Source organism: Zonotrichia leucophrys, chromosome 6 (genome assembly GCF_028769735.1).
Source record: "Zonotrichia leucophrys gambelii isolate GWCS_2022_RI chromosome 6, RI_Zleu_2.0, whole genome shotgun sequence".
NCBI classification, from domain to species: Eukaryota; Metazoa; Chordata; class Aves; order Passeriformes; family Passerellidae; genus Zonotrichia; species Zonotrichia leucophrys.
In genome coordinates, this window is record NC_088176.1 from 14,306,754 (window position 1) to 14,331,671 (window position 24,918).

General features: G+C 52.1%; 2 protein-coding genes across 3 annotated transcripts in view; both read right to left on the bottom strand.

Annotated features, from left to right (window-relative positions):
- DNMBP (dynamin binding protein) overlaps positions 1-10,607 on the bottom strand; it is a 33,126-nt gene extending 22,519 nt beyond the window's left edge. For both annotated transcript variants that reach the window (XM_064716777.1, XM_064716776.1), the window contains exons 1-2: positions 10,515-10,607; positions 2,113-2,292 (exon numbers count right to left, since the gene is read on the bottom strand). In XM_064716777.1, coding sequence (XP_064572847.1) covers positions 2,113-2,257 — 145 coding nt within the window. In that variant the 5' untranslated portion in view covers positions 2,258-2,292; positions 10,515-10,607. The remainder of the gene's footprint in view (positions 1-2,112; positions 2,293-10,514) is intronic.
- Positions 10,608-13,399: 2,792 nt separating this feature from the next.
- Positions 13,400-24,745, bottom strand: CPN1 (carboxypeptidase N subunit 1). Its single transcript, XM_064716782.1, has 9 exons — positions 24,218-24,745; positions 21,228-21,424; positions 20,399-20,554; positions 19,801-19,983; positions 18,259-18,370; positions 17,441-17,580; positions 17,046-17,145; positions 15,474-15,592; positions 13,400-13,665 (listed from the first exon to the last, which is right to left on the bottom strand). The coding sequence occupies exons 1-9, from the start codon at positions 24,438-24,440 to the stop codon at positions 13,534-13,536; spliced, it is 1,362 nt and encodes a 453-aa protein (XP_064572852.1). The 5' UTR covers positions 24,441-24,745; the 3' UTR covers positions 13,400-13,533.
- Between the last annotated feature and the right edge of the window lie 173 nt (positions 24,746-24,918).

Genomic DNA, 24,918 nt, shown 5'->3' on the forward strand with positions numbered 1-24,918 from the left:
AATAGCCTGGTGGAAGAAGAACAAGTTTGGGAGCCAGGAATTCCTGGGGTTTTAAGTACTTAAGTACTTAAGAGCTAACAGAGAACAAAAAGCTTTGAGCCCTTGGCTCACTCCAGGCAACCACAGGCTGTGTGCATTGCTGGGACTGTGCCATCAGCATGGAGCTTCCAGGAACAGACATCCTGGGTTTTCTCTGCCCTTACTGCTTCCTTCCCAGCTCAGACCCATGGTGAGGACCAAGGGATCCAGCAGTGCTGGATCATGGGAGCAGTGTCTTCTGACTGGGCAAATCCACTTGGTGCTCCTTCCTCCACAGGGCTTGGCCCCTGTGCAGCCTCAGCACAGAACTCAGGCTGCCACCCTGAATGGGATGGCCACACCTGTGAGTCACAGGCTCTGTCACAGCCTCAGCACTGCTGGGACTCCAGGGACCTTCCCCACTCTCATTCTGAGGATCTGTTTCACCATAGCACATTTGTTGGCCACCAGATGATACCCATCAGATACTAATTTCAGTCCTGAGAGCACATGACATGGCAGAGCTCACTGCAAAGGCCACTAAAAATTATATATTTCTTATATAATTTGAGGCAAAGGGATATGATGAAGTATGGGCTAGTACCACACTCAGCATTGCCTCTGGGTGACCAAATATTTTCTAATAAAACCTGGAAACACCATATCCTAGACACCCAGAGCTTCACACTGTGTTTAGGCAATTTGACACTTGCTATTCTCTGCTGCTTCCTTCACAGTTTTAACCAACTCTCTTTTTCCTTATCTTAGTTTCCTGCTTTGTACATGGAAACAACATAATGCTGTAAGAAAGGAATCACTGTACATGGAGTTATACAGTAATTATTCCACAGAGTAATGAGTACTAGGCTGCAACACCTCCACAGTTTCTATTATAAAGTGCTTTTTCAATTCCCTATAACTTTAACTTAGAAAGCTGGGCAGAAAACTACAACAGCTGTTCCAAGGGAAAGCAGGAATGCAATTGGGTTTTGAGATAAAGGTCACTAAAAACATTCAGTTTGACTTCAGCATGTTTCTTTATCTTTGAGCTATGACACACATCTGTTTGTTATTCCTTAATAGCTTCATCTTCCATATAACAACCTCACCAGTTATGCTGGGAGACAAAACTCTGTTGAGAACTGCACATATAATCCTTGCCCAGTGACTTCACCAGCAGCAACAGGGTCAGGCACATGCTCATTCCGTGCCACTTATCAGTGACATGGAGCACAGGAGGGAAGTGCTCCTGTCCACCTTTGTTTCAGACAGTACACAGCTTGTGGCTGTCAGGAGAGACCAGGCTGCTGCTACAAGACCAGCCCCATCTCTACAGCCAGGGATGAAATCAGTCCCACCCTCTGCTGAAGAGAGAGGCAGGCTTATGCTTTGAAGTGGCCTGGCTTTCATCTCCCCAAAGCTCACACATCTTCTTAACATCAGGATTAAGATGAGAAAGAGCTGCCTAAACAGAGACTGTGAGGCTCTTAGTGTTTCACTAAGAGCATTCTGCTGCTTCAGAGGTTTCTCACACCCCCCTAAAAGTTTAACATAGTTGTACACCATTCCAGGCACCAAGATATTGATGGCAATTTGTGCAGGAGGATGCTTTGAAGCAGAAAGGAGGAAGTGGGGCTGAATCAGAGGGCTTGGGGGGACACACATGGTCACTGTTGTTCTATCTCCACTGACAAGGTCACTTGGACTGGTTTCCAGAGTGGATGCATTTCCACTCTGAGTGCATCTGTTTCCTTTCTCCCCTTCTACTGCCACAGCAGGTCAGCACATAAACTAGCCAGGAAATGGGCAGTCTCTCCACAGAGACTGGAACAACCAGTATTGTGAAGCTCCTATCTCCTCGAGAACTGACTCTCCACTAACCTCTCTCAAAAAACAACACACAAGTTTGTCTGAGTACTTGACACAAAGCTGGCAGGAGACCAGTGGCAACTTGCACTCTCAGTCCCAATCAAAGCCCATGAAAGATTCAGTAAATCAAACCAGGTCCTTCCCCACCAAGGGAAGATGTGCTCATGGAGTGCACATTTAGCAGGCACTTGCACAGACCCAGGTGCAGGCATTTCCAGCTCTCACCTGTGACACCTTCCTTCTTGCCAAGGAGCCAGAACTCGTCCACCACAGCCAACACCTCGATGACATCTCCCACGAAGAGGGGCAGCTCTTCAGAGACGCTGGGACAGAAATCAAAGACTGCCCGCACCACAGAGCCAGCCTCCATTGTTGCAGGGTCTGAAGGCAGGTCAGTGCCTAAGGCTGAGACAAAGAGAAATTTGTCAGCACGCAGAAACACATGAAATTAGCAGAGATAAGCCCAGGAAGTAAAACCCTTCCTGAGAACAGAGGCAGCAATGCAGCAGCCCCCATGGTCTAACCTGCCTTGTCCAACCCCGGTGCCTATCTCTGTAGGATCGTGTGTTTGTGTTGCAAGAAGGGGGACAAGCAGCAAGAAATCTGGAAGTGAATTCCCATCAGGAAGGAAGCAGGAGGAGGGGAGGAAGCTCAGCATTTCCCTGACATGTGGGGCACGGCTCAGCCTGACAGGGCCTGGTGGGCAGCCAGCACCACCCACCTGCATGTCCTACCACACATTCTCTGGCAGGATGAGCACAGGAATCCCCCTCCCCATGCCACCACTCAGGGCCACAGGAACTGCATGCTGAACCAGCACCACAATTGTGGCCCAGCAAGAGAAGAGGCACAAAGTCCACTCAGGCAAGCTCATACTACCATCCTCATTTTCAGACCTGACTGGAAATATCCTTTCTGCCTTCTAGGTACCTGGCTCAGACATTCCCTGGGTGGCCCCACCATTGCTCTAGGCAGAAGTCAGACTGAGATGAGGATACAGACCCCATTCAAGGTTCTGGGAGCCAAGGCTAAAATTCCTCCTGGCAGGAGACCTGAAAGCAGGCAAAGACCTCCTTGTCAAGGGCTATGTCCTGGATCCCCCCTTACTCTGGGAAGTGGCTGTTGAGGACACTCTTCTGTATAATTTCTGCTTTTCAGCCTCACTGTCATGGAAGTACACTGCACCAAGGCAGCAGCAGTCCTGCAGCTTAAGCTGCTCCTCTGCCTCCTCCCAAATTCCTCAGGATAGGAACAGAAAAGTTCATCCATCCAAAGCAATCAGAATTCCTCACTGTCACCTCAGACCAGTGAGTCTGCTTTCACTTTCAGACCCACTGCAAATGCAGGCACAGGACAGCGCTGCCAACACCTCTCGGCGGTGCTTTCAGGGCCCTGCCCTCTGCGACGCGGGGACATCGGCGTCCTCCCCACCAGCGCCCTTGGCACGGGCTGCCTCCCTCCCACATCACACCCAGCCCCGTTCTGTCCGTGTGGACACACCTGCCCTGCTGTGGGATACGCTCTCCTCCCTCCCCAGAGCGGCTCCAAGCGCACCGGCAGCAGTCCCGCTCCAAGCCGCTGACACCCGTCCCGTGTCAGCTTGCGAACCCCCTGCCCAGTCTTGGGCAGAAAGTGACAACTCCACAAAACACAAACACACGACCCCCAAGGGCAGCCTTTCCCCGTACAGCCACACACAGCCCACCTGAGCCCCGGAGAGTCAGATAGAGGGGAAGCTAACACAGGCAGGAGAAATATGTCCCTGCTAACGAGGTGCAGCCAACTTCCAGTGGGAGTGCCAGTGGGGGATCCAGGCAGGGAAAGGCTTTCTGCTGACGGGACCATTCTGTTTATCCAGTCCGACTCACCTCCTGGGAACAAAGCGGGTTTGTACTCAGCAGGAACAGCTTCCTCACCACGTCTCTCCCCGCCCCCAGCCATTCCTCTGCTGCAGCCAGCACGCTGTGCCCCTCGCCACCCTCACCTCTGCCATCCTGTCTGTCTGTCACTCCTATTGCTCTCCACTGCCTTCCCCATCGCACGTGGGCTCCTTGGGACACAGGCTGTCCCTTTGTCACCAGCTTTGTGCTGGCTGTACAAACAAAGAGCCCAATATCCAGCAGCAGACAGCACTCTGCCACCAAAAAGAGATGAATGGACTGGAGTGAATCAGGAGCACAAAGAGCTGCAGTTCAGGATAGCAGAAACCCACTGAGGCAGAAGGAGTAACAGTATTAAAAACATGACCATGCGGAGCAAGGAAAAAGATGGAAGAGCTATCAATTAGCTTAAAAATACCAAAGACAAGTAAGGATCAGTCTGCTGTTGAGGTGGGGTGCCTGGGGCGTGCTGCTGCATGTTCTCATGGGAACAGGAGCAGCAGCAGGCACAGCAGCAGCAGCCCCTTGCAGGCACCCAGGCTACTCCCACCCCCAGACAGGCTGTCAGCTGAGCTCAGGCTCCCAGGAATCCTTGCCATACTCTGAATATTCAAATTCACAGCAGCACTGGACAAAGAGGGGAAAAAAATATTGCAGGCACAATTGCTGCCTTGGGGTAGTTCCTCCAGGAGCACATGATGGTACAGTGAGATTTCTTGTATGTCTTCTGTCAAAAGTGTAATGTAAGAATGGGCAGAGGCATGCAAAGATTACAGTAAGTGTGCTGCAGACCCAAACCTGGCTCTGCTACAGTCATTGGTGCTGAGAATACAGCCCTGCCACTGATCCCACCCATGAGAACAGGAGTGTCACTTCCTTTAACACACGTGCAGCTCTGGGGACTCATCATTAAAATGTGCAAGATTTTCCAATGAGGCGAAGATAGAGAGGGACAGGCAGGACTGTAATAGCTACAGCATGTATATATCAATTATATAAACTAATTATATTAGTTATAATAAACCACTAACCTACTCATGTCCAAAGCATTCCCTGAGAGGCAACTTGTAAGAAAGCGTGAAGCAACTTCTGAAACTGCCAAAAAAAGAATCCCAACAGGCTCATGTTCCCTCAGCAGTACCAAGAAGAGCAAGATCACTCCCTGACTCCATTGGATTATGGACAGTATGCTCCTGTATTTGCAAGCAGTGAATCAGTCTTGTGGAGCTTGCTTGCTCCATGACATGAATTGAACACAAAATGTTACATTTTCCAGGGCCTTGGCCTTGTCTTACTCCCTGTAGTGCTGCCTGCCAACATTTTCTACAAACCCCCACCTAGAGAAGGAAGCCTCCCAGCATATTCCAGACTGGAAACTTACTGAGTCCAACTCTTCAGGCTTAATAGTGGACCCGACCTTCTTCCAGATCCACCCTAGAAAACAAGCACTCAGCAACAGCTCACACAGAGGCTCCAGAAGGAAAAGCAGATTGCAGGGAGAGCAGGGCTCAGCCTGTGATCCCCGGTGAGTCACGGCTCCTGACAGCTGGCCAAGCACCTCTCACCTCAAGGATGGGTGATCCCTGCCTGCCAGAGGGAAGGAGGAGAGCTGTGCCACAATGGGGCAAACTCTGGGATTTCAGGCTGGGGGAGCTCAGGAGTGCGGATCGCAGGGCTCCTGCCCCCGCCCAGCAGCAGAGCCGCATCCAAAGAGAGCCTCACTGTGCAAGTATGAAGCTGTGGCGCAGCAGGAACTCGCCCTGCTGAGAACACACAGGCTCTGTCTCACTGCCTGATCCTGCACAAACCAGGTAACGTGTTCCTGGCGCCTGACCACAGCCTGCCTGCTGCCGAGCTCTGCGCCTGACACAACAGCATTGTGCAGCAGGGCAGAGAGTGGATTCCCAGTGCATTAATCACTCCCCCCAGTCTGCAGGCATGCATGCTCAGCACACACTAACATTACCTTCATGGAAGAGTGCTTATCCCATTTTGCTGTTAGCTCTGGAGTGTGTCTCGTCCAGCGTGGGCTGATGGAAGCAGGGACCAGAATGAAATGATAGCTGTTAACTCTGTTACAATATTGTTTTGAGATCTTCAGCACAGACTGGGTCAGCCAAGAAATGGCATTTGCACACAGACTCTGACAACTTCTTCTATCCCTGCTTTTCTTGCAGCTGAAATTGTGCAGGGTAAGAAATCCCAAATAACGGACCCACCAGCATCAAATGTAATTGTCAGGCACTTGCTAGAAGTACCATCACTTAGATGGAGGCAGGACTACTAAAGATGCAGAAGCAAGGATTTTAAGCACTTAAGAGATAAGGCAGCAACGCGAAGAGGCCATTTAGGCTGATTACAAGAAGTATTACAGCCCCAGCAAAAAGGGAGACTCAAAGGGTTTGAGGGCAGCTAATCCACTCCTATCCCAAAGCACTGCTCAGACCATGAGATAAAAAACAATAACGGATGGATGCCACAAATTAAGCAGCAAGGAAACCAAACTTAACAGGTGCTATTGCCACTTGTTTCTGCACTAAATAATACATTCCAGCTTCTCACTCAAGAAGCAGCACTCTTAGAACTGACTATGGAGAGTATGACTGCACTGTAACTGAAAAACTAACATTTCACCGAACAGACCAAAAGATGCCATGTGGGCTTCCACAGGCATGCAGGATATGCACAAGAGGGACAAGTGGATTCTTGTCCAGTGGATGTCTCAATCTCTGTAAGAACTTTAGAACCTGCATGAGCAGGTCATATTGAAATGGTCATACTCCCAGAAATGTACAAAGACAAGCCTGTCACAAAATGACTAGAGAAATTAATATTAAAAATATTAAACAAATGCTGTCAGTGATCTTCTTAAAAATTGAAAAACACCTTGCATTTCACCTAGGCCTTTTCATACTCTCTTCCACTCATTGTAGCTCAGTGTCTGTTCACTGAAAACACAATCCACCCCAGTGACAGAGATACCCCTCAAGCTCAGTGCACCCTTCAGCTGCTGGAGGACTGGCTTTGACAAGAGATCTGCTGCAGCTCTTGCTGTGCTCTAGGCTGCAGGATTAGTACCCAGCACACAGTGGGAGGAATCAGCAGTTATGCTTGGCTTCTCACACCATTGTGTCAAGAACAAAAGCTTACTAAGCACATACTAAACATTTCTACCTTTTTCCTCCGTTCCTCCCTGTGTTCTGCAAATCCTGATAGCCCTCCTTCCCTCCTCCATACCCCAATGCATCTGCACAGCCTGCACTGTCCTCATTCACACTTTTAGGAGAGGACATTACCTGCACACCAGCACGCTGTGACTGCTCCCACCAGCCTTCAGAGCTGTGGCCACCCCCACTCCCTGCTCAGAGCAGAACATGCTGCTCTGTAAAGCTCCCCAAGGTCCCTGCTCGCCTGCACATTCCTGGTGGAATAAACAATACCCCGTTGAGCCAGGCTGCCTGGGCCCCAGCTGGAGATGGTGCCAATGCAGGGACTGTGGCTCCAGCAAATGCAGAGCTGATCCTGTGAATCCCAACAGAATGGACAACGCAGCAAGCAGGGCAAACCCCCAGCTGATGGTGCTGAGGAGAGGAGCCTTCTCCCACCAGGGAATGCTGGACACTGCAGCTTCTTGATAGGACATGCTGCTTGTCCCAGCAGATCCCTCAGATCCAGCTGAGCTTCACAAAGTGGGAAACATGAGAGCTCTTCTGCACTTCACCTCCTAAAGCCACACAGCTCCCAGGAGGAAGAGGAATCTTCTCACTCTAAAAAGAAATAGCTTCTTTTGCTTTGTCTGTGACCTGACAGATCAACACCCATTGATATGAATACATTTTTGGTTGGATCACCGATCCCTGAAGAACCAGGACTATCAAGTAAAGGGCTGCTTAAGCAAGCTCTGGCCTCCCACCACACCTGTGTGGCACAGGAGCTCTGCAGTACACCACACAAGTCATTCAAACCACTACTTCTCTCCAGCTGGGCTCTGGCTGTCAGGGCTCTCACCTGCTCTGTTGCAGGACGTGTCTGAGGCCAGGCTGGTGGTGTTTGTGTGGGTTAAGAGTGGCGTGGCAAGGAAGCAAGAGGAGCTCGTGCTGAGCCAGACAGCAAGCAAATGGAAATGATCTGGAAACTAGAGCACAGCATCAATTTTTAATGCAAAGCAGAACACCTTGCCACAACATGTGAGCAAGATGACTGTGATGGATATTTAATCTCTGGCAGTGGGGTGCCAAGCATACAAAGGCCAGAACACCAGCTTGGGAGACCAGAGTTTCCCAAATTCTGTAGGCTGTGGCAGCACACACCTTACAGGCTGTGTTACAAAGCCCTGTCTTCTCCCACCCCAAGGTACATGGTTGGGTCTTTTCCCAGTTTTGCAGACAGGCTAAAATTATACAACTTAGAATAAGGAACAGACAAAACCCCAAGAGCAGAATCACCATTGATGTGCAGTACCTGTGGCTGGGCTACAGGTGGTGAGTAGCATACAATTACAAAATTAGTTATTACACCTTGAGTACATATCCAAAACAAGTTGAACTGGGACTACAAGGACATTCCTTAACCAGTACTGTAGCACTTGATTTTGCACTCTGAACAATATTCTTCAAGATAACTTTTGGACAGAAGCCCATTATGATGCTTTGGGTGGGGAGTCCAGAAATCTGGAAATAACTTGAAATTTTGACTTGGAAACTCTGTTCTTTGCTCACCATGACTCCTGTTCTGTACTGTATCTGCAAAGAACCTCAATCCTCAGCAGGGACTCTGCTGCTACCTGGACCTCTTCCTTTCAGACTCCCTGGGTGCTCCTGAGAAGGAAGCAATAAATTTCATCTCCCCACAGAAAACTTCTAAAAATAAGACAAAGTAAAAACGGTGTGACTCAGAAGTGGAGTTGAGTAATGTGATTAGAAATATACTTTTGCTAGAGGTTGAAGGGAAATTATCAGTTAAGGCAGTGAAGTGCTGAGGTAAGCACAAGTCAGGCTGTCCCACCTAAGGTTACATCACCACTGCCACAAAGTCCATCTGAGGTCACCCACTGCAGGGACACCTCATCTGCACTCAGAACCCCAAGAGGTCACACAGCCATGGTTCCCATGACAGCTGGCAGAGGTGGTGCCCTGTAAAGCTCTAAAAATCACTCCTTTCCTCTGCCCCTACTGCTCAGCTCCTCCTATCCCATTATCAACAGCACTTTAAAACTTGTATGTTCAAGCTAGTTTTTAATGTCACTGCTAATTCTAAGCAGAGCAGCTGGAGAGACAACTGAAACCTTTGGCCCTGAGAGAAGAGAGGATGTCACGAACAGAAAGTGGAGGCCAGCTCAGAGACGTGGGCACTCTCGGCGCTATGGAGGCCTCACACACGAGCAGGACGCATTTAGACACTGCCCAGCACGACTCACAGCTAGAGTGAGTCAAGATGAGGGGGATGATGGTGACGTCTTGTAGCGTGGTACTGAGGCGGTATTTGGCAAAGCATCTGCAAAACTGCAAATTCTCTATCTATGAACTCTTTCAGATGAAGAGATAAAATCTCAGTGGAAGGGGAAAGAAAGCCTTTTCAGAAGAAACTGAAAGTTATGGAATCATGAAAAACTCAAAGCAGACGTTTATGCGTATGACACAATTACAGGCTTCCTAGGTACTACAGCAAGGAGAATGAAAGGCCAGAAGTGGAGAGAGAATTTCAAACAGCAGGAACAGCAGCAGAGATGTTTGAACCCAAAGGCCAAATTACATCAATGACAGGATCGGCTGAGGTACCACTTAAGGTCAACAAAGGGACAGCAGAGGAGCAGCAGCTGCCTCTCAAGAGTACTGAGGGTGACCCAAGCTACATCTCCTGGCAGGGCCACTGGAGGAGACACCTCCAGTGTCAAGGCAATAGGGCCAGGCTGCCAGTGTTGCAAGAGGGATTTGTGTTTGCAAGAGTGAAAACAAACAGGGAATTCTTTTAAGTTTCTCTTTTCAGGCTGCCTTGAACCGAGTGAATGCCCTCGAAGGAGCACCCGGGAAAGGCACAGTGCTGCAGCCTTGAGCTTCTGCTCTCTGTGTACAACCACTTGTGCCACCCTCACGGGTGCAAAAACTCCAACTCCCGCTGCCAAACCACCGTGGGACGGCCACATAATTTCTAAAGGGCCAGGTGCTCTCCTGCAACAAGCTGTCCAGGCAACACCAGCCACCATCAGCTCCCTGCCGGCCTGGTGGTGACCACCCGGCTTAGCACTGCCTGAACAGACACGGCTTGAGAGACCACAACCACAAAGTGCAATGTGGGGAGCAGACGGGCGGCTCCCGCGGTATGGCACAGCTGCTCCACGCTGCCCAGGCGCCCGAAGTGCTCCCAGGGCAGAGTGTGCTGTGTGACGGGGCACAGCGAGCACCCAGCTGGGCACGCAGGGCTGGAGTGCCACACGCTGCCCTTGCGCGGCTGGCACGAGGGGAGCGCACACACCCGAGCTCGCAGCACCCCAGCCTGGGGCAGCCGCCGCCGGCCAGCGCGGCCCAGGGCAGCCCCGGCACCGGCAGCCCCCGTGCCCGCGGCCAGCGGGGTCCGGAGGGGAGGACGGGAGGCGCCGGCGGGGCGGGGGCCGGGCCGCGCTGGGGCCCGGTGGAGGCGCAGGCCGGGGGCGGTCGCGGGATGGGGGGAGGCCGGCGGGGCAGCGGCCAAGCCGGACAGCGGCGAGCGGGGAGCGCCCGGCTCCCCCTGGCCGCTCCGGCGGGTCCCTACCTTTTCCCGGCCCGCTCCGGGTGCTGCGGCCGCTCCGGCCCTGGGGGTCCCGCTCCCGCCTCCGCCCGCCCGCGGCCGCCCAGCCCCGCCCGGGCCCCGGCCGGCCCGGCCCCCAGCGCCCGCCCCGCCGCCCGGCTGCCTCCGCCCGGCCCGGCCCGGCGTGGTGCCGCTGGGTAGGCGGAGCTGCTCGGCGGGGCTGGCCCGCAGCCTGGGGAGCCCGGGGCCGCCGGTGACGTGGGGACTTCGCCCAGTGCAGCACCGCGCGGGCTCGGGCTGCGAGGCATTCCCCTCGGCGGCCCACGGGGCCAGCCCGCCGCGGCACCCGGCGCCCACCATGGCGTGCAGCCCTCCCCGGGCTGGACACGGCGCTCGTGCGCCATGCACCGGGCCAGGCTGCCGGCAGAGCACCCGGGAGCCCGGCGCGGAGCCCGGCAGGCAGCTGCCTGTGCTAACCCTCTTCTGCTTCCCCACAGAGCGCTGCCGCCTCGCACACACTGCTGGGGCTCCCCTTCCCGCTGCTGCCTTGTGGGAATCTCGCTGCCTGCTCGGCTTTGGCTTTGGCAGCCCTGACGTGTGGGTCTACACTGTCCATCTGGTGCAGTCTCAGCTTTGCCGCTAGCAGCCTCCTTGGCTGCTTAGATACTGTTGTAAGATCGTGCCAAAGCATTAAGATAGAGAAAAACAAATAGCTCCCCATGCAGAAATCCATGACGGAGAGGGCCGGTTTGTGCATCACAGAGGATCTGGCATACAAAGTATAGTAGGTCCCGCGCTGGATTTCCTGGCAGGCTAAAAAAAGCCTCCATGCCCCAAGGGATACCATCCCTCAGCAACACGTAGAGCCCGGAATCTCTAAATCCCCCTGAGCAGTTAGCACTGTTTGGCACTTGTTTGTGCATTTAGCTACAGTTCCCCATAGCAACCACACAGATCTCAGCTTGACTTGCCACCAGCCAGGAGCGGGTGAGCAGAACGCGTCGCTCGCCGGCGCTCAGAGTCGTGTCAGTACGTGCACAGGCTGGCTGCTGATTCCCGTCTGCTCTCCTGAGGGGGGGACCCACGCCGCTGCCTTGGCACGATGCCGTGGGCAGGGGGCCTGAAGCTGCACAGGTGCTCTATTCCCTGCAGGTGTGGATGCTTGTAGACGGTTTCTTGGTGCTGCAGAATGGACACCAGCTCCTGCCACAGGGCTCTAGATGTTCTCTGACCCAAAATTTCTGTTGTTCTTGCCTGCCAAAGAAGGTTTTGAGTGTTTTTCATAATCTCAATCCCTCCTGCAGCCTTTCAGGCCACTGCCATGACCAACTCTCTCTTGCTGACATCCCCATCCAAGCTGCTTAATTTTTCTTTGAGTTGACTCATTTGTATTTTCCCTTTTCTGCCTCCTCCATGCCAGACACAGAAATGAGAAGGCATTGCATGCAGAGTTCTACCTGCCCTCTTGGTTCTCCCAAGATCCTCACAGTTTTGCTTATAAGAATTTTGTTTCACTTTCCTGGGCCTGGCTTCACTTTGTTTAAATGTTTTCCAGTGTCTGCATACAGTTCTGGTCCTTTCATCCCAGAAAGGGTAATAGAGAGTGGAAGAAGGTTTGGAGGCAGGCAGTAAGGATGCTTAGAGACATGTGAACAGACCGTAGTCAAAGTACAGTAATCACTGTAGTGACTGTAGTGAAAAACTGTAGGCTGGGACTCTTCAGCTTGGTAGAAGGACATACGTCAGGGAAGATGTCTACAAAATCATGAGTGGCCCAGAGAAGATGGGGAGGATTGACTGTTAGCTGTGTCTTCTGACACAAACCTGTCTGTTGTGGTGTGTTTTTAGTTACCTGTCAACTGTTTTTGCCTTGACCAAAGCCTCAAAAGCCTAAAAAATCCCTATCTGGCAGATGTTACATCCAAAGGTTGTGCCCTTTTTAGCCCACCCTTCTTGCAACACTGGGGGCAAAGCTCATGGCACCTGATTGAGGGGTGTCCTAAAAAATCCTGCCTCAGGAACATTTTGTAACCATGTTTTCACGTGGAGAGCTCAGCCACGGCCAAGTGGAGCTCTACCAAATTGTTCAACACAAAATTATTCAGAGCTGGGAGGAGAATGAACTGGACAAATCCCAGCCCAGAGAGAGAGACATCCAGAGGGTTGTATATTGCAGGAACCCTTTTGCAGGGGAAACAGTTGTGACTGAGACTCTAATTTTTCTGCTGCACTGCCAACCCCACAGCAGCCTGCGAGGGTGACTGATGTGGCCTCTGGGGCTGGTGGTCGTGTTCTAGGGAAGGAGTCTCCCTACTCTGACCCTGCCCTGAGGACTGCAATTGAGACAGTCCCACATGTTCCAGCCCAAGGCTGCTTTTACTGCTAGGGTTAGGGTTCCACCTAGGGTTAGGGTTTTGAAAACCACAAAGCCCAGAGCTCCAGGCACACTGGAGCTGTAAAAGGCATCCCAAGGGGAACACAAAACTGCAAAAACATGCCTTATTCCACAGCTTTCTCCTTTTGACCAGCCTTAGCCCAAGGCTGTATTTACTACCTAGGGTTAGGGTTCCACCTAGGGTTAGGGTTCTGGGCTTTGTGGTTTTCAGAACCCTAAGCCTAGGCGGAACTGTAGCCCTGGGCCTAGCAGTAAAAGCTGCCTTTTCAAATGTCCTTACCTTGAAAGGACATGTGCTCCTTTTCTGAGTGCAGCTTACACCAAGGATGAGGTTCATCATCCTTGGAATACACTCGTGGCATTTCATGTGGGCTGTGGCAACAGTCCAGGAATAAAAGGGAGCACAGCTCTCTGAGATGGAGCAAGTGCAGGAGAAGAACTCAGCACCTACAGACACAATGCCCAGGGAACTGTAGCCCAGGCTCACTTTGTTCTGAATGAATTCACAATTTGCTCAGGGATTAAATACTTTCTTGTTTAATAATTTGGGCTAGTTTCATGCTGAACTGTTGGAAAGTTCACTGGCTGGAGTGATCAGCCAGGCCTCATGTAAACGGCTTCCCCAGCTCCCAGCCAAATGTGCTGTCCTCATCTTTGGGTCCCCCTGCGGGTGGCTCTTGGCACCACCTTCTTCTGAAGGGCTTTGTTGTTCATCCGTGTGCCTGAGGCTTTGCGCTCCGCAGGCTTCCTCACCACTTCTTGTTTGAGCTGGAAATGCACCTGGAGAAAGAATAAAGATAACTCCATTTAACACAGTGTACCTTCGAAGGGACTCTGGGGCCAAGTCAAACAATAAGAGGTCTCAGCCATTGTTAAAGGAAATCAATTCTTAAAGCAGCTGTAAATTTTTTTCCTCCTGTGGAAAATGTACTAACAATGAACAGTGTTTTACATGCAGAGTTGCTCCTGTGGCCATGTGATGTCCTAGGATGGTTTGAAAGATGAGCTGTGAATGGCAAGGGACTGAGCTATGTCCTTTATTCTCCTTTTCCCACCAGAGAGGGGACACATAGCGTTGCTTTGCATCTCTGTGAGTATTTAATACAGAGGATGGTTTAAGACAGACAGTTCCTTTAAGCATCTTGTTAGCTTAATCAGTCTTTCAGCAACCAGTCCTCCTAGTGGACCCAGGCAAAAAAATTTCGGGAAAGAAACCTCCATCCACTACAGCCACACAAGCAGCACAAGAGGGAGAAGGGGACAGGGAGTGTGCAAAACAGCATCAGATAAATAGGGAATAGGGAGGCCATACAGAAAGGTGAAACTGGAATGGGGCTGCATGGGCTTCTTGGGGGAGAGATGGGGTGAAGAGTGAGAATGGGAGGTGTTGCAGAAATGGGAACTGGAGGCTGGAAAAGGAGGGCTGCTGTGAGAGGAGAGATGCAAGAATCAGACCATCAGGGAACAAATCAGTCTTCTACAGTAACACTGCAAAAAGAAAATCTGTTTTAAAAAGGAAACCCAAAGAGCTGGGTGCTTAACCTAGCAAAACAAAGGACTGGGCTTGACAGCTCCCTATAAATATACTAGGGAATAAACACCAGGCAAGAAAATGAGCTATTTAAAGCACAACATTGGCAGAAGAACAAATAGGCATAAACTGACCATAAATAAATTTAGTACGAAAATTAGAAGGTTTCTAGTCCTGAGAAGAGGGCAGCTCTGGAAGAACTTCAGAGGCTGGGCAGGGTGGGATGAAGCAATGGAAGGTGGGAGAACAACCACAGTGTATTTACAGCAGAGCCTGACCAGTGCACATACAGTGAAGCAAAGGATGTGCCAGGATGCTGCAGATGGTGGGGGGTGTTGGGGTCTGGTCTCTTGAGGAGCCTGCATCTGTGGTTCCACCATGTTCACAAGACAGCAGCAGAGGCAGGGATCACCACCCACTGTTTTTACAACCAATTTCTAGCTGTCCAGCCAGCCCTCAGAAAGGTGCTGTAGGAGACACACCAGTATCTCAAGAACACTTCATTTCCTGAAGGTGCTTGGCTGCTTTTTGTTTGCACTGAGTTCCCGTTTGTCTCTGGTGCTCTCAGCAAAAAGAAAGGCAGACTTCAGCCTCTTGCTATGAGTTTGATAACATGTTTGGTCCTAGGCAGAATGCAGATGATAGCAGAGTGCTGAAACCCACAAAGTTGGGGGCATAACTGAGGCCAGGCTGTCTCCACATCATCTCATCCTGGAGAGTGAAGAGGATGGAGGGAGAGCTGAAGAGCAGCAGTCCCAGCCAGCCAGGAGATCTCCCATGGCCAAGAGGCAGAAGGACACAGAAGCTGGTACAGGAGCCCAGTGCAGCTGCAAGGCTTCAGTAAGGAATTGAAAGGCGCATGGCATTGTCTTCACTCTGTTCACTGCTGTGAGCTGTGTGGAGCCTTGTCTGCCAAAACAGATAATCTACAGCCTCTGGAAATGCTCTACATCCTATCTCCTTTCTTTGCTGCTCACTAGACATCCCCCACCACATTTCTTTCTCCCTGGGGTAAAGATATTTTGAGAAACCCTTGTGACTATGCAGCCTGACTCACCAATGAAGGTGCAGCTGGGCCCACTGTTGTTGTGACTGTCAGGGGCTGGTACCCCTCTGCAGAGGCTGTGACAGTGTAAGTGCCAGGCAGCAACAGCCGGAAATAATCTCCCATATCACCTGGAACACAAGGTAGGAAAAGAAAGCATTCAGGGTGCTCAGGGAGCAAAGCATAAGACATACCAGTAATTCTCTCTGAGTTACTTCCTCTAGGATGTGTAGCCTTCAAAACCTGGATTTTTTTTTTCCCAAATCTTCTGGCTATCTCAAGGCTGGATTCACACTGGTGTACTGCAGTGATGTCTCATTAGTGCCATGGAGAGGTCAGTCTGCAAGTAAAAGCCAAATGAAAGGGGACTGTACAGCAGCATTGGCTGTGGCTGTGTAGGGGGGCTGCAAAGCTGAGCACTCACCAGTCAGATGACAGCAGACCTAAGGACAATCACAGCTCCAGCCTGACTCCTTATTCGTAACACAATCTAATTCCCACCATACACAATTTTGCCACGTTTAGGTTAGCAGGATTTAGTTGCTGATTAGCTCAGCTGCTCCCTGATTCCCTGCATAAGAAAGCCTCAGAAGCACCTTGACAGACTGTGCCCTGGTGTGCTTAGGGACAGGGGACAATCAACAGTGAGGTAACACCACCACCAAAGTGATTATGGATCACTTTGGAAACATGAGTATAATCCCATCTATGTAACTGGATAGGTATTGCAAATTGCTACAGAGTGGAGCTGGGGGTGCAGCTTCACCTGAATGTGGTAGAACCCTGGTACAGGGTTAGTGTGAAATATCCATCCTTGAGGTCAGTGAGAATTGGCTGGAGGGAGCAGTGGCTGATCAGAGCCAATGGTGGGGAAAATCTTGCTCCAAGCTGGACAGAAGAATTGAGAGGGCCCTTGACAGCCAGCTCTTCTGCGATTTTTTTCACAGTCCCCTTTCCTATGCAGGTTGGCATAATAAGTGCCAAATATTAGTGTTACTGACTCACAGACCTATAGCCAGGAGGAGCTTTAATGATTTCAAATCTGACCTCTGAAGAGCTGTAATATCAGCTATTTTCTGCAGGCAGTCTGTAGTGTTCAGTCTGCTTGGAAGAGGGTGTTCCTGGAAGGGAGGTTAAAATTGGCCAGCAAGGGAGAAACAACCACAACCTGGGTAAGTGTAAAGTGGCACTTAATTCTCAATCTAAACTTGTCTGGTGTGAACTTTCAGTCTTTCATCTTATTCTTTCTTTTTTCATCTTGTTCTTTGCTATCTTCTGTTTCAACTCTTTGCAGATACTTACAGGCTTGAGTAGATTATCCCCTCAATTGTCCCTCCCAGATAAAATAGGAGCTGAGTTTCTGAAGTCCTTTACAATAAGGTTTCCATTCCAGTTCTCACCTCTGTCCTTCCTAGGCATTTCTAAGCCCACCCTGGTCAAGGATAAGGATAGGCTTATATTTGTCTAGTGATGTCTTATTTCTCTAGTGTCTTTGGGAAGCAAACCATGATGGCCTCCCATAGTATAGCCTTGCCTGCTAGCTTCACTCACATATTCAGACACGTAAGCAGATCAACAACCCACCAGAGGTGATGTCATGGCTGATTCCCTGGACAGAAATCACTGCTCCTGCAATGCCATTGTTGTTCTCATCTGAGACCATCCCTTTGATGCCCTGGTGAACCTGCAGGGAGGGAGACAGATCAATGGGTCAAGGCCCCTCCTTTGCTCAAGAGGGTACTGCTGAGAAAGGCAGACCTTTGGGGACAACCCTACCTTTCCCTGTACCCTTGGTGATCCTGGCTGTCCCCACCACAGCCTGTCTAGGACACAACAGTTTCCCCAAAGAGCACCAACAAGAGCACCCCGTGATCTCCATAACCAACTCTCTTCCACTCCTGGTGCCTACTTGTCCCCTACCACCAGGGCCCATGGGGATGTGCAGGAGAAGGGTGTAGGTCTCAGGACTGTGCCTTTACCTCTTCAATGAAAGCAACAAGGGCCTCCCGGTTGGCCATCCACTGCCTCTCCAGGTCCTCCTCAGGGGGAAACTTATTGCAGCTTAGCTCCAGGGTGATTTCAAAGCAGTTGGTGTAGAGGTAATTGAAGTCCTGCATGCCTGGAAGAGAAGAATACCCTATGGCTAGGGTGTGGCTCCCTTCCTATTCCTATGTCCCAGTCATCCTGGCCCATCTTTCTTTGACCAGAACCTTCTCACTCTCCTCTGCACCACAGGTGCAGCCTCCTCCCTGCATGACAGTGCAACTAGAGCCTTCCTCCACCCATGCAGCCCTCTCCCTGTAGCTGCCAACTCTCTCCTTCAGCTGGATCATTCATTAACCTGCCTTCAGAAGCCCAGGGAGGTTTGGTACCACAGGGGGCCTATATATCTCTTTCAGTTCCTCTTCAATCTTTTGTCTAGTCTTATGTGTTGATTTTTCAGTTTCCTCACTGCACCTTTTTTAATGAGATTTTTCAGGAACTAGCAGCTGCCTTTCCTTTGGTCACAGTTTTGGGTTTTGACAGAATTACACCATAGGATTTTCAAATACACTAGCAGATTAATGTTTCCTTTGTCTAGAAGCACACAGGATGAAGGTCTCTGCAGACCTTGGCTTTTTCTGTGGCTCTTTCCCAAGCCATTTCCTGGTCTGATTTCCAAAACACCAGAATGGTGTCTAGTAATGGGCACAATCCTATTGCCATAGTCCTTCCCCAACCCATCCTGTCCTGAGGTTTCTTGTCTATCCCTTCACCTCCTTTAGCTGTGGGGGGTGCTCACTGGCCCAGCCCTTACCTTTGCTGAGCGAGTACCAGGATGCCCCATTGGTGATGCCATCAGCAAAGTAGTCCCCGCAGTTCCAGCCCCGGTGCATCCAGCTGTGGGCATATGAGTAGGTCTTGGCCAGCTAGAGGGAGAGCAGCCAGTGGTCACTGCTCCAGCCCCACATGGCTGGAGAACCTGCCTGGCTCTGGACAAAACACACTCCCTCCATTGCTGAGGAGCACAGGAGGGAAGTCAGACAGGAGAGAGTTCCTGCATTTTACTGCCACAAAATACAACATGAGGTGCCCAGGACCTCTGCAAGATTACAAGGAAGAGCAGTAACCTGGCAAGCTGGAAGCTTGTTGATGGCAAAAGGGCTTCTGCCCTCCTCATACTGAAAAGAGAGGGAGCAGGAGGCACTGGACCTATGCAGGGACACTTGGCCCCACACAGCAAATGGCACTAATAGAGGAAAAACCTATATGAAGAAAAGCAACCAGTATCAGTCCTGGCAAATACCAGATACATATCGGGGGAATTTCTATTAGGAAAGAGTTTGGGCAAGTTCTGGTTCTAGCAACGACTTGTTTGTTGCCCTTATTAAGATTACTGTTTATTTTTAGACATGAAGGCAGGGCTAAAACTGGGCTGCTGCATCCACAGCCAGTCCTTTGCGTAAGACACAGTTTAAGAGAGACTGGCATCTACGGCAAACTCTATACCCTTTATTATGGTTCAGATTCCAGTGCAATATCATTCTGTTGGCAGGAAAAGTTACTTCTCTACATTTCTGAGTCCTGAGGCCATGTGGGTATCATTAGCCTACGCCCCAGACTGCAGCATCTTGACATCTGGTCTGAGCACAGCCGTGATCCCAGGAGGTCCTGAAAAGCCCCTGCAGATTTTGCTTCCAGAAAAGGCTGGACTCCAGCTTGGACTTATTTTTCTCATTAACTGTTCTGAGGCAGACTTACTTTTTTCTTATGCTGGGTATTTCCTAATGGAAGCAGTGACTGAAGGCATTGTTTTCTGGGATAATGAAGAAAAACCACGAGCTTCAGCTAGCACTAATGGATCAACAGCACAGACTGATTCATTCTCTGCTGTCTGCTTATGCTCCTGGAGCTCTTGCTGTTTGTTGTAGTTGTTCTTTGCCATCCATAAGCCCCTGCTGGGCACCCACCTCCTTTATCTTGGTATCAGCAGGCTCTCAGTCAGCTCTCTAGGAAAAAAAATCCTTTGCATTCTAAGATGGTGTGCCAAAGCTGAGTGCAGCTTCCAGTTTGGGAAAAGCAGGTTGTTATTGAGTATACCAGTGGTATTTGGGTTATGGGAAAACCAAGCATGAACAAGGGGGGGGCCCTGAGAGTTAAGCATGGCCTGTCCCTGTGGTGGGACTGTCCTGACCTGGCTCCTGAGCCAGTGGCTGGCAGAAATGCTGTAGTCTGCTAATGATTATTTCCAACACGTTTCTTGGCTCAGCTCCTGCATGATGCAGTGACCAGAGCTCCCATCCAGGCCTCGCTCTGCACCCTGCCAGGGGATGTCCTTGCTCAGCGTGGCTGTGCTCACCTTCTGAAACAGCTTATCGTCAGGGGTGGGCGTGTTGACCGTGCGCCGGTGGCTCCTGAACCGCTGGTCCTGGGACTTGTCATAGGGGTAGTTTGCCACCACTGCCCCACCGTGCAGATTGGCCGAGAGCACAAAGTTGTAGCTGCTGATCCACTGGATCACAGCCAATGTCTCTGGCTCCACCTGTAAGGAGAAGAGAGAAGGAGACAGGGAGAAGAGACCTCTGTGCCAGCTGCTGCTCCATGCCAGGCTGTGGTGTGATTGACCATGTCAGACCCTGTCCTGCAATGTGTCTGCTGCAGCTCTTGCAGCTTCCTCTGTTCTCCACCAACTGCCCTGATACACGAGGCAGTTCCCCCAGCTAAACCCCAAAACCTGAGGCACAGGTGTTAGCCAGCATATGCCACCTCCTCTGCCCTGTGCACTGCAGCCTGCTCCCCCAGGCTGGTTGTGATGTCAGCCTCTCCTGGCAGAGGGGCAAGCTGTGATATGGGACCAGGACTGCATCGTTTCTCTGCAGGCAGAAGGCTCAGAGAAGGAAACAAGCACTGTGCAAGCCAGAGGATGCTGTAGCCCTCACGGTATCCCAGACTGGTACCTGGCTTTTCCAGTTGTCAGGCAGTGGGATGTGGTGATTTGGCCCGCTGATTTCCCTGCTGTAGTACATGAGGGTGTTGAGGTCAGGGAAGTTGCGGTTCAAGTCCACTCCATTGGCATTGTTCCTCCCTGTCAAGTACCCGTTGCTGTCTGGGCCCTGTGGGGCAAAGGTGCATCACAGGGGTGAGTCCAGGTTGGGTGCAGTCATGTTGGGCATCAGAGAAGCAGAGAATGGCCACTGTAAAAGCACTTCAATGCCTATGAGTTACAACATGTGTTATTGCTGGCAGGGCAATAAAGAGTATTGGTACTGACAGGGAAAATCAATAACAGTATCTTCATTTTTCAGGGTGACAGAGTAAGCCACAAAACAAATAAACAATTTACTTTAGCTGAAAGAGCCACAAATATCTCCCTGAAGTCTAGAAGCACAAAGAAATGGGTGATTTTTTTTCGGGAGTACTAAGGGGCTTATTTCCACCCCCCCATCACTCATGTCTCTGCCTGCTTACGACATCAGCATTCAGCTCTCACTTGCCCAGTCTAGGGCAGGGGATTTGCAGTGACCCTTCTGTGACAAATATCTTTTAAGGAGAATAAGACAGGTATAGGAAGTCTTCTCCATCATCTGCCAAGGTCACCTGTAACAGGACACATAGCACGAGCTCTTGGCAAGGAGGTGACAAGCAGCAACAGCAGTTGATGGGGACAAATTTGGCAGGGCATGAAAAGAAAGGATTCCCCCTCCTTCTAGCTGAAGTGAAGAGCATCCCAAAGGGATTGAAGGGCTTTCTGCCCCTACCCTGAAGGAGGTGATCACTGCCTGGTACCTGCTTGGCAGCCACTTCGTACCCGTCGGGGTTCATGGAGGGCATGATGTGGATGCGCGTGTCGTGGATGAGGCGTGTGATCCGCTCGTTGCCCCGGCGGTACTCCTCACACAGGAACTCCGAGAGCTGCAGCAGCAGCTCCCGGCCCAGCACCTCGTTCCCGTGCATGTTCCCAACATACTTGAACTCTGGCTCCACTGGAGAAATCAAGAGAGTGATGCCATCAGCCAGGGCTGGGACAGGGGGGAAGAGCAAATGCCTACCACAGGGAGCCCCAGGCAAGCCCAAGGGACACCCAATAAATGGTCTAAAATGACCCTTTCCCTTGCAAAATGCAAACCTCAGTGAGGGAGAGTGGCACAGTTCTCATATGGGCTCCACTGCATTTTGCACAGCACTCTGAGAGCAGCTCAGACTCTCCTCCAGGTTGCTTTGGGCCTTTGGAGCACACAGGAAGAGTATTTGCTGGTGGTTTGGTCTTGGGTTGGTGAAAGGCAGCACAAAAGGACCAGGGAGCACTGGCAGGATTGCCCCAGGCTGCCAGGGCCTCAGAGCTATGGGGCAGGTGGCAGTGGAGGTGACAGACTGTTTCTCCCACCTCTGCTCTTCCACATTTGCTCTCAGTGCCCATCACCAGCATGGTCCATTCCCAGCTCTGCATCTCTCCTTCCCCTTTACCTGCCTCCGAGATCAAGGTTAAGGCCCTCCTCATCCTCAAGGGAAAAGAGCCTGGAGAAACCCTCAGCAGCTGAGCTGAATATGGATCAAACTGTCCCTCAGGCAGCTCCAGTATGACCAAAAAGGTCTCTTGCCACTGGCTTTTCTAAAATAAGGTCTCAAAATACAGACTCGGAGACCACAGGCAGACAGTGCCTGGAACAGGACTTGCTGCTTTCTGAAGGAGAGGCAGGACGTGTGAGGGACAGGTTGTGCTTTCCCAGAGCCCTTTTAAAGCAGTTACTTGTGGGAAAATAAAATGTCACATTGCAGGCCGGAGCCAGCATTGGTAGAACGAAAGACAACAGGGGAATTAAGTTAAAAAGGGAGCCTGTCTGTCACATGAAAGATTCAGGGGAAAAAAAAAGTGTTGTTACAAATGCTGGCTTGCCAGATCTTGAGACTCCCATTGCACCCTGAGCTCTCTGGCCACCAGCAGGGATCAGACATGCAGTGGCAGGGTGCAGCCCTGCTGCCAGGTATGTCTGTCAGGATCCTGGGGTAAAAGGCATCACATCCCCAGATTGTGAGCTGCTGCTTGCTGCTTGCTCCTGTGCCTTTGCTGCATTAAAAAACAAATGGTCTAATTCAAGCTAAAGATTTTGCTTTTCCATGTTTTTTGATTGCTGTCTCTCAGTGCAAGACACCAGAGGTGAGCCACATATTTTGATCTTGTTAGATTTCAGGGACATAAGAACTGATTTAGTTAGATAATCGAGTTATTAAAAACTCAGAAAAATCTTGGGCGTATGTGCAGCCTGAAAATAGGGTTTCAGCAAGGATTCTCTGCTTTGTTTGAGTCTGCAGCAGGATTTGTCAGTGTTTTTCAGTATGCAAACCCCTAAACTTTATGTATATGGGCACACAAACTGTAATTACTGCATGCAAGCCCATTGACTCTGAGCTTGCTTTTCAGAGTTACTTTTCATGTCCTTCAAGGAAATCCAGTTTCCCAAATTCCTCATGCTACTCAAGCTGAAAGTGCCAGCCTGACAGTGGCTCATGCTACAAGCAGGGCCACATGTCCATGCTGCCTGCCTGGGGCAGGGGAGATCTGATTCATCTCCTACAGCCTTTCCATCTGCTTTCATGTGGTTCTGCAAGTCTAAAACCCAGTGGTGCACTGCCGGTGCCCTTTGCTCACTCTGTGCTTTGAATCAGCCCTTGATGCACTGTGGAGGGACCCCAGATGCCCTCAGTGCCATGCAGGTTTCCCAGTGCTGAACAGGGCTGTCACAGAGGTAGTAAAGGTGGGAAGCCTCCCATCCCACCTGCTGGCACCCCTGAAAATGATACCATGGGCACAGGACGGGAGCATACACCCCCAGAGCAGAGCTGCCAGACATGGGGTGCTGTGGGGTTTGTGGGGGCTGCTCCTCAGAGGGGGGCACAGGTTCTGCACACCCCTGCAGCCCTGCTGGCAGTTTTCCACGTGACTAGGCTGCCTGCATTTATCAGCCCCTGCGTTTAATCACATCAACCAGGACCTGAAAAGGCAAAAATCCTGCAGAAAGCTCTGTCCTTACCTGCAGCTCAGGGGCACAAGGCAGGGATGCGAGGGAGCCCTGTGTGCACCCACCCAGCCTGGAGAGGCAGCTGCTCTCCTCAGCCCCCCAGGGCACCCAGCAAGGGCTGGCTCGGCAGCATCTCCGAGCTGCTCAGACAGCAGCTCACGGGGCCATCTCTGCCAGGGCTCCACAGGGCCACGTGGCAGCAGGTGGCGGTCCCTGACACCAGCCTGTCGCTGGGGCCGCACTGCTCACGGGCTGCGAGGGCTGTAGAAGCCCAGGCCCTCTCTGCCGGGTCCCCGCTCGCTGTCCTCCCGAGTTTGCCGTCTGCAGGAGGAAGAGCCGAACACTTTCTGTCCTGTCACCACCCAGCAGCACAGGGCAGAGGGTGGATGCTGCTCTCCTCGCCTGGACAACGCTGTTTTGGGAGGGAGAGCATGGTAGGGCATGCAGGGTGCTGGGATGGACTCGCCTGCGTTCTCGCATTAGCTTGAGCTGAAAACTCAGAGCTGCGTCCAAAGTACGCGGCCGGGCCACGCTGCAGCTCACGCAGGCACAGTGCACGGCACGGGGCGTGTGTGCGGGCCAGGCGGGCCCTGGGCCGGCTGCGGGGTCCCTGCCGGAGACCGCCCCGCCTGGCACCTGGGCACTGCCAGAGTCCCGCCTGGAAAGGGAGATACCCCCACCCAGAGCCCCGGCAGCGCCGCGTGGCAGGGATCGTGCCGACTCCTCTCGGGGCCGCTGTCCCCTTCCCCCCGTACTCACGGGGCTCGTGGATGCCCGGGTAGTCGCTGAACTCCAGCACGTAGAGGTGCCGGCCCTCGACGCTGCGGCCGATGCTGTAGATGCGGGTGACGTAGGGGCACTGGCTCTGCACGCGGAACAGGGCCTGCACCAGCTCCTCGTAGCGATGGTGGAGGAAGCTGAGGGCGGCCGCCCCCTCGAGCAGGAGCAGGGCTCCCACGAGGGGCCGCAGCCACCGCGCCATCCTCCCGCGGCGCCGGGCGCCCGGACCAGCTCCCAGCCTCGGCTCCCTCCCCGTCGGGAGCTTAAAGTGCAAACTCCAACCAGCTCTTTCCAGCTGCCGAGTGCCAGCCCCCTGCACCTGCGGGCGGGGGGCGGCGGGAGCGGGGCGCGCCGGGGCCCCGCGGCGCAGGAATGCTCCCCCCGCCCGGCCGGCCGGCCCCCGGCGAGCCCGCTCTCCTCCGCCGGAGAAGTTTCCCCCCGCTCCAGCTCACTTATTAACTGGACAGCAAACAGGGCCCCGCAGCCACTGGCTGTCACCGCAGAAGAAGCGCAGGGCTGGAAAACTGGCTGCGGAGGGCGTCGGGGCTGCCAAGCGCTCGGGGAGCGGCGGGCGGGGAAAGGAGAGGAGAGGAGAGGGGGCCGGCGGGCGGGGGGCTCTGCTCTGCCCGCCACCGCCCGTGGGGCAGGAGCCCAGGGGGATGGGGATGGGGGTAGCGCCG

Bases quoted from the DNA above. Each gene is read 5' to 3' on its own strand.
- CPN1 (XM_064716782.1), bottom strand. From the start codon at position 24,440: ATGGCGCGGTGGCTGCGGCCCCTCGTGGGAGCCCTGCTCCTGCTCGAG. The intron at 21,425-24,217 runs GTGAGTACGGGG...TGATTTCTCCAG, and splicing joins CCCGGGCATCCACGAGCCCC to TGGAGCCAGAGTTCAAGTAT. The intron at 15,593-17,045 runs GTGGGTTGTTGA...CTTGTGTTCCAG, and splicing joins CAGCCATGACATCACCTCTG to GTGATATGGGAGATTATTTC.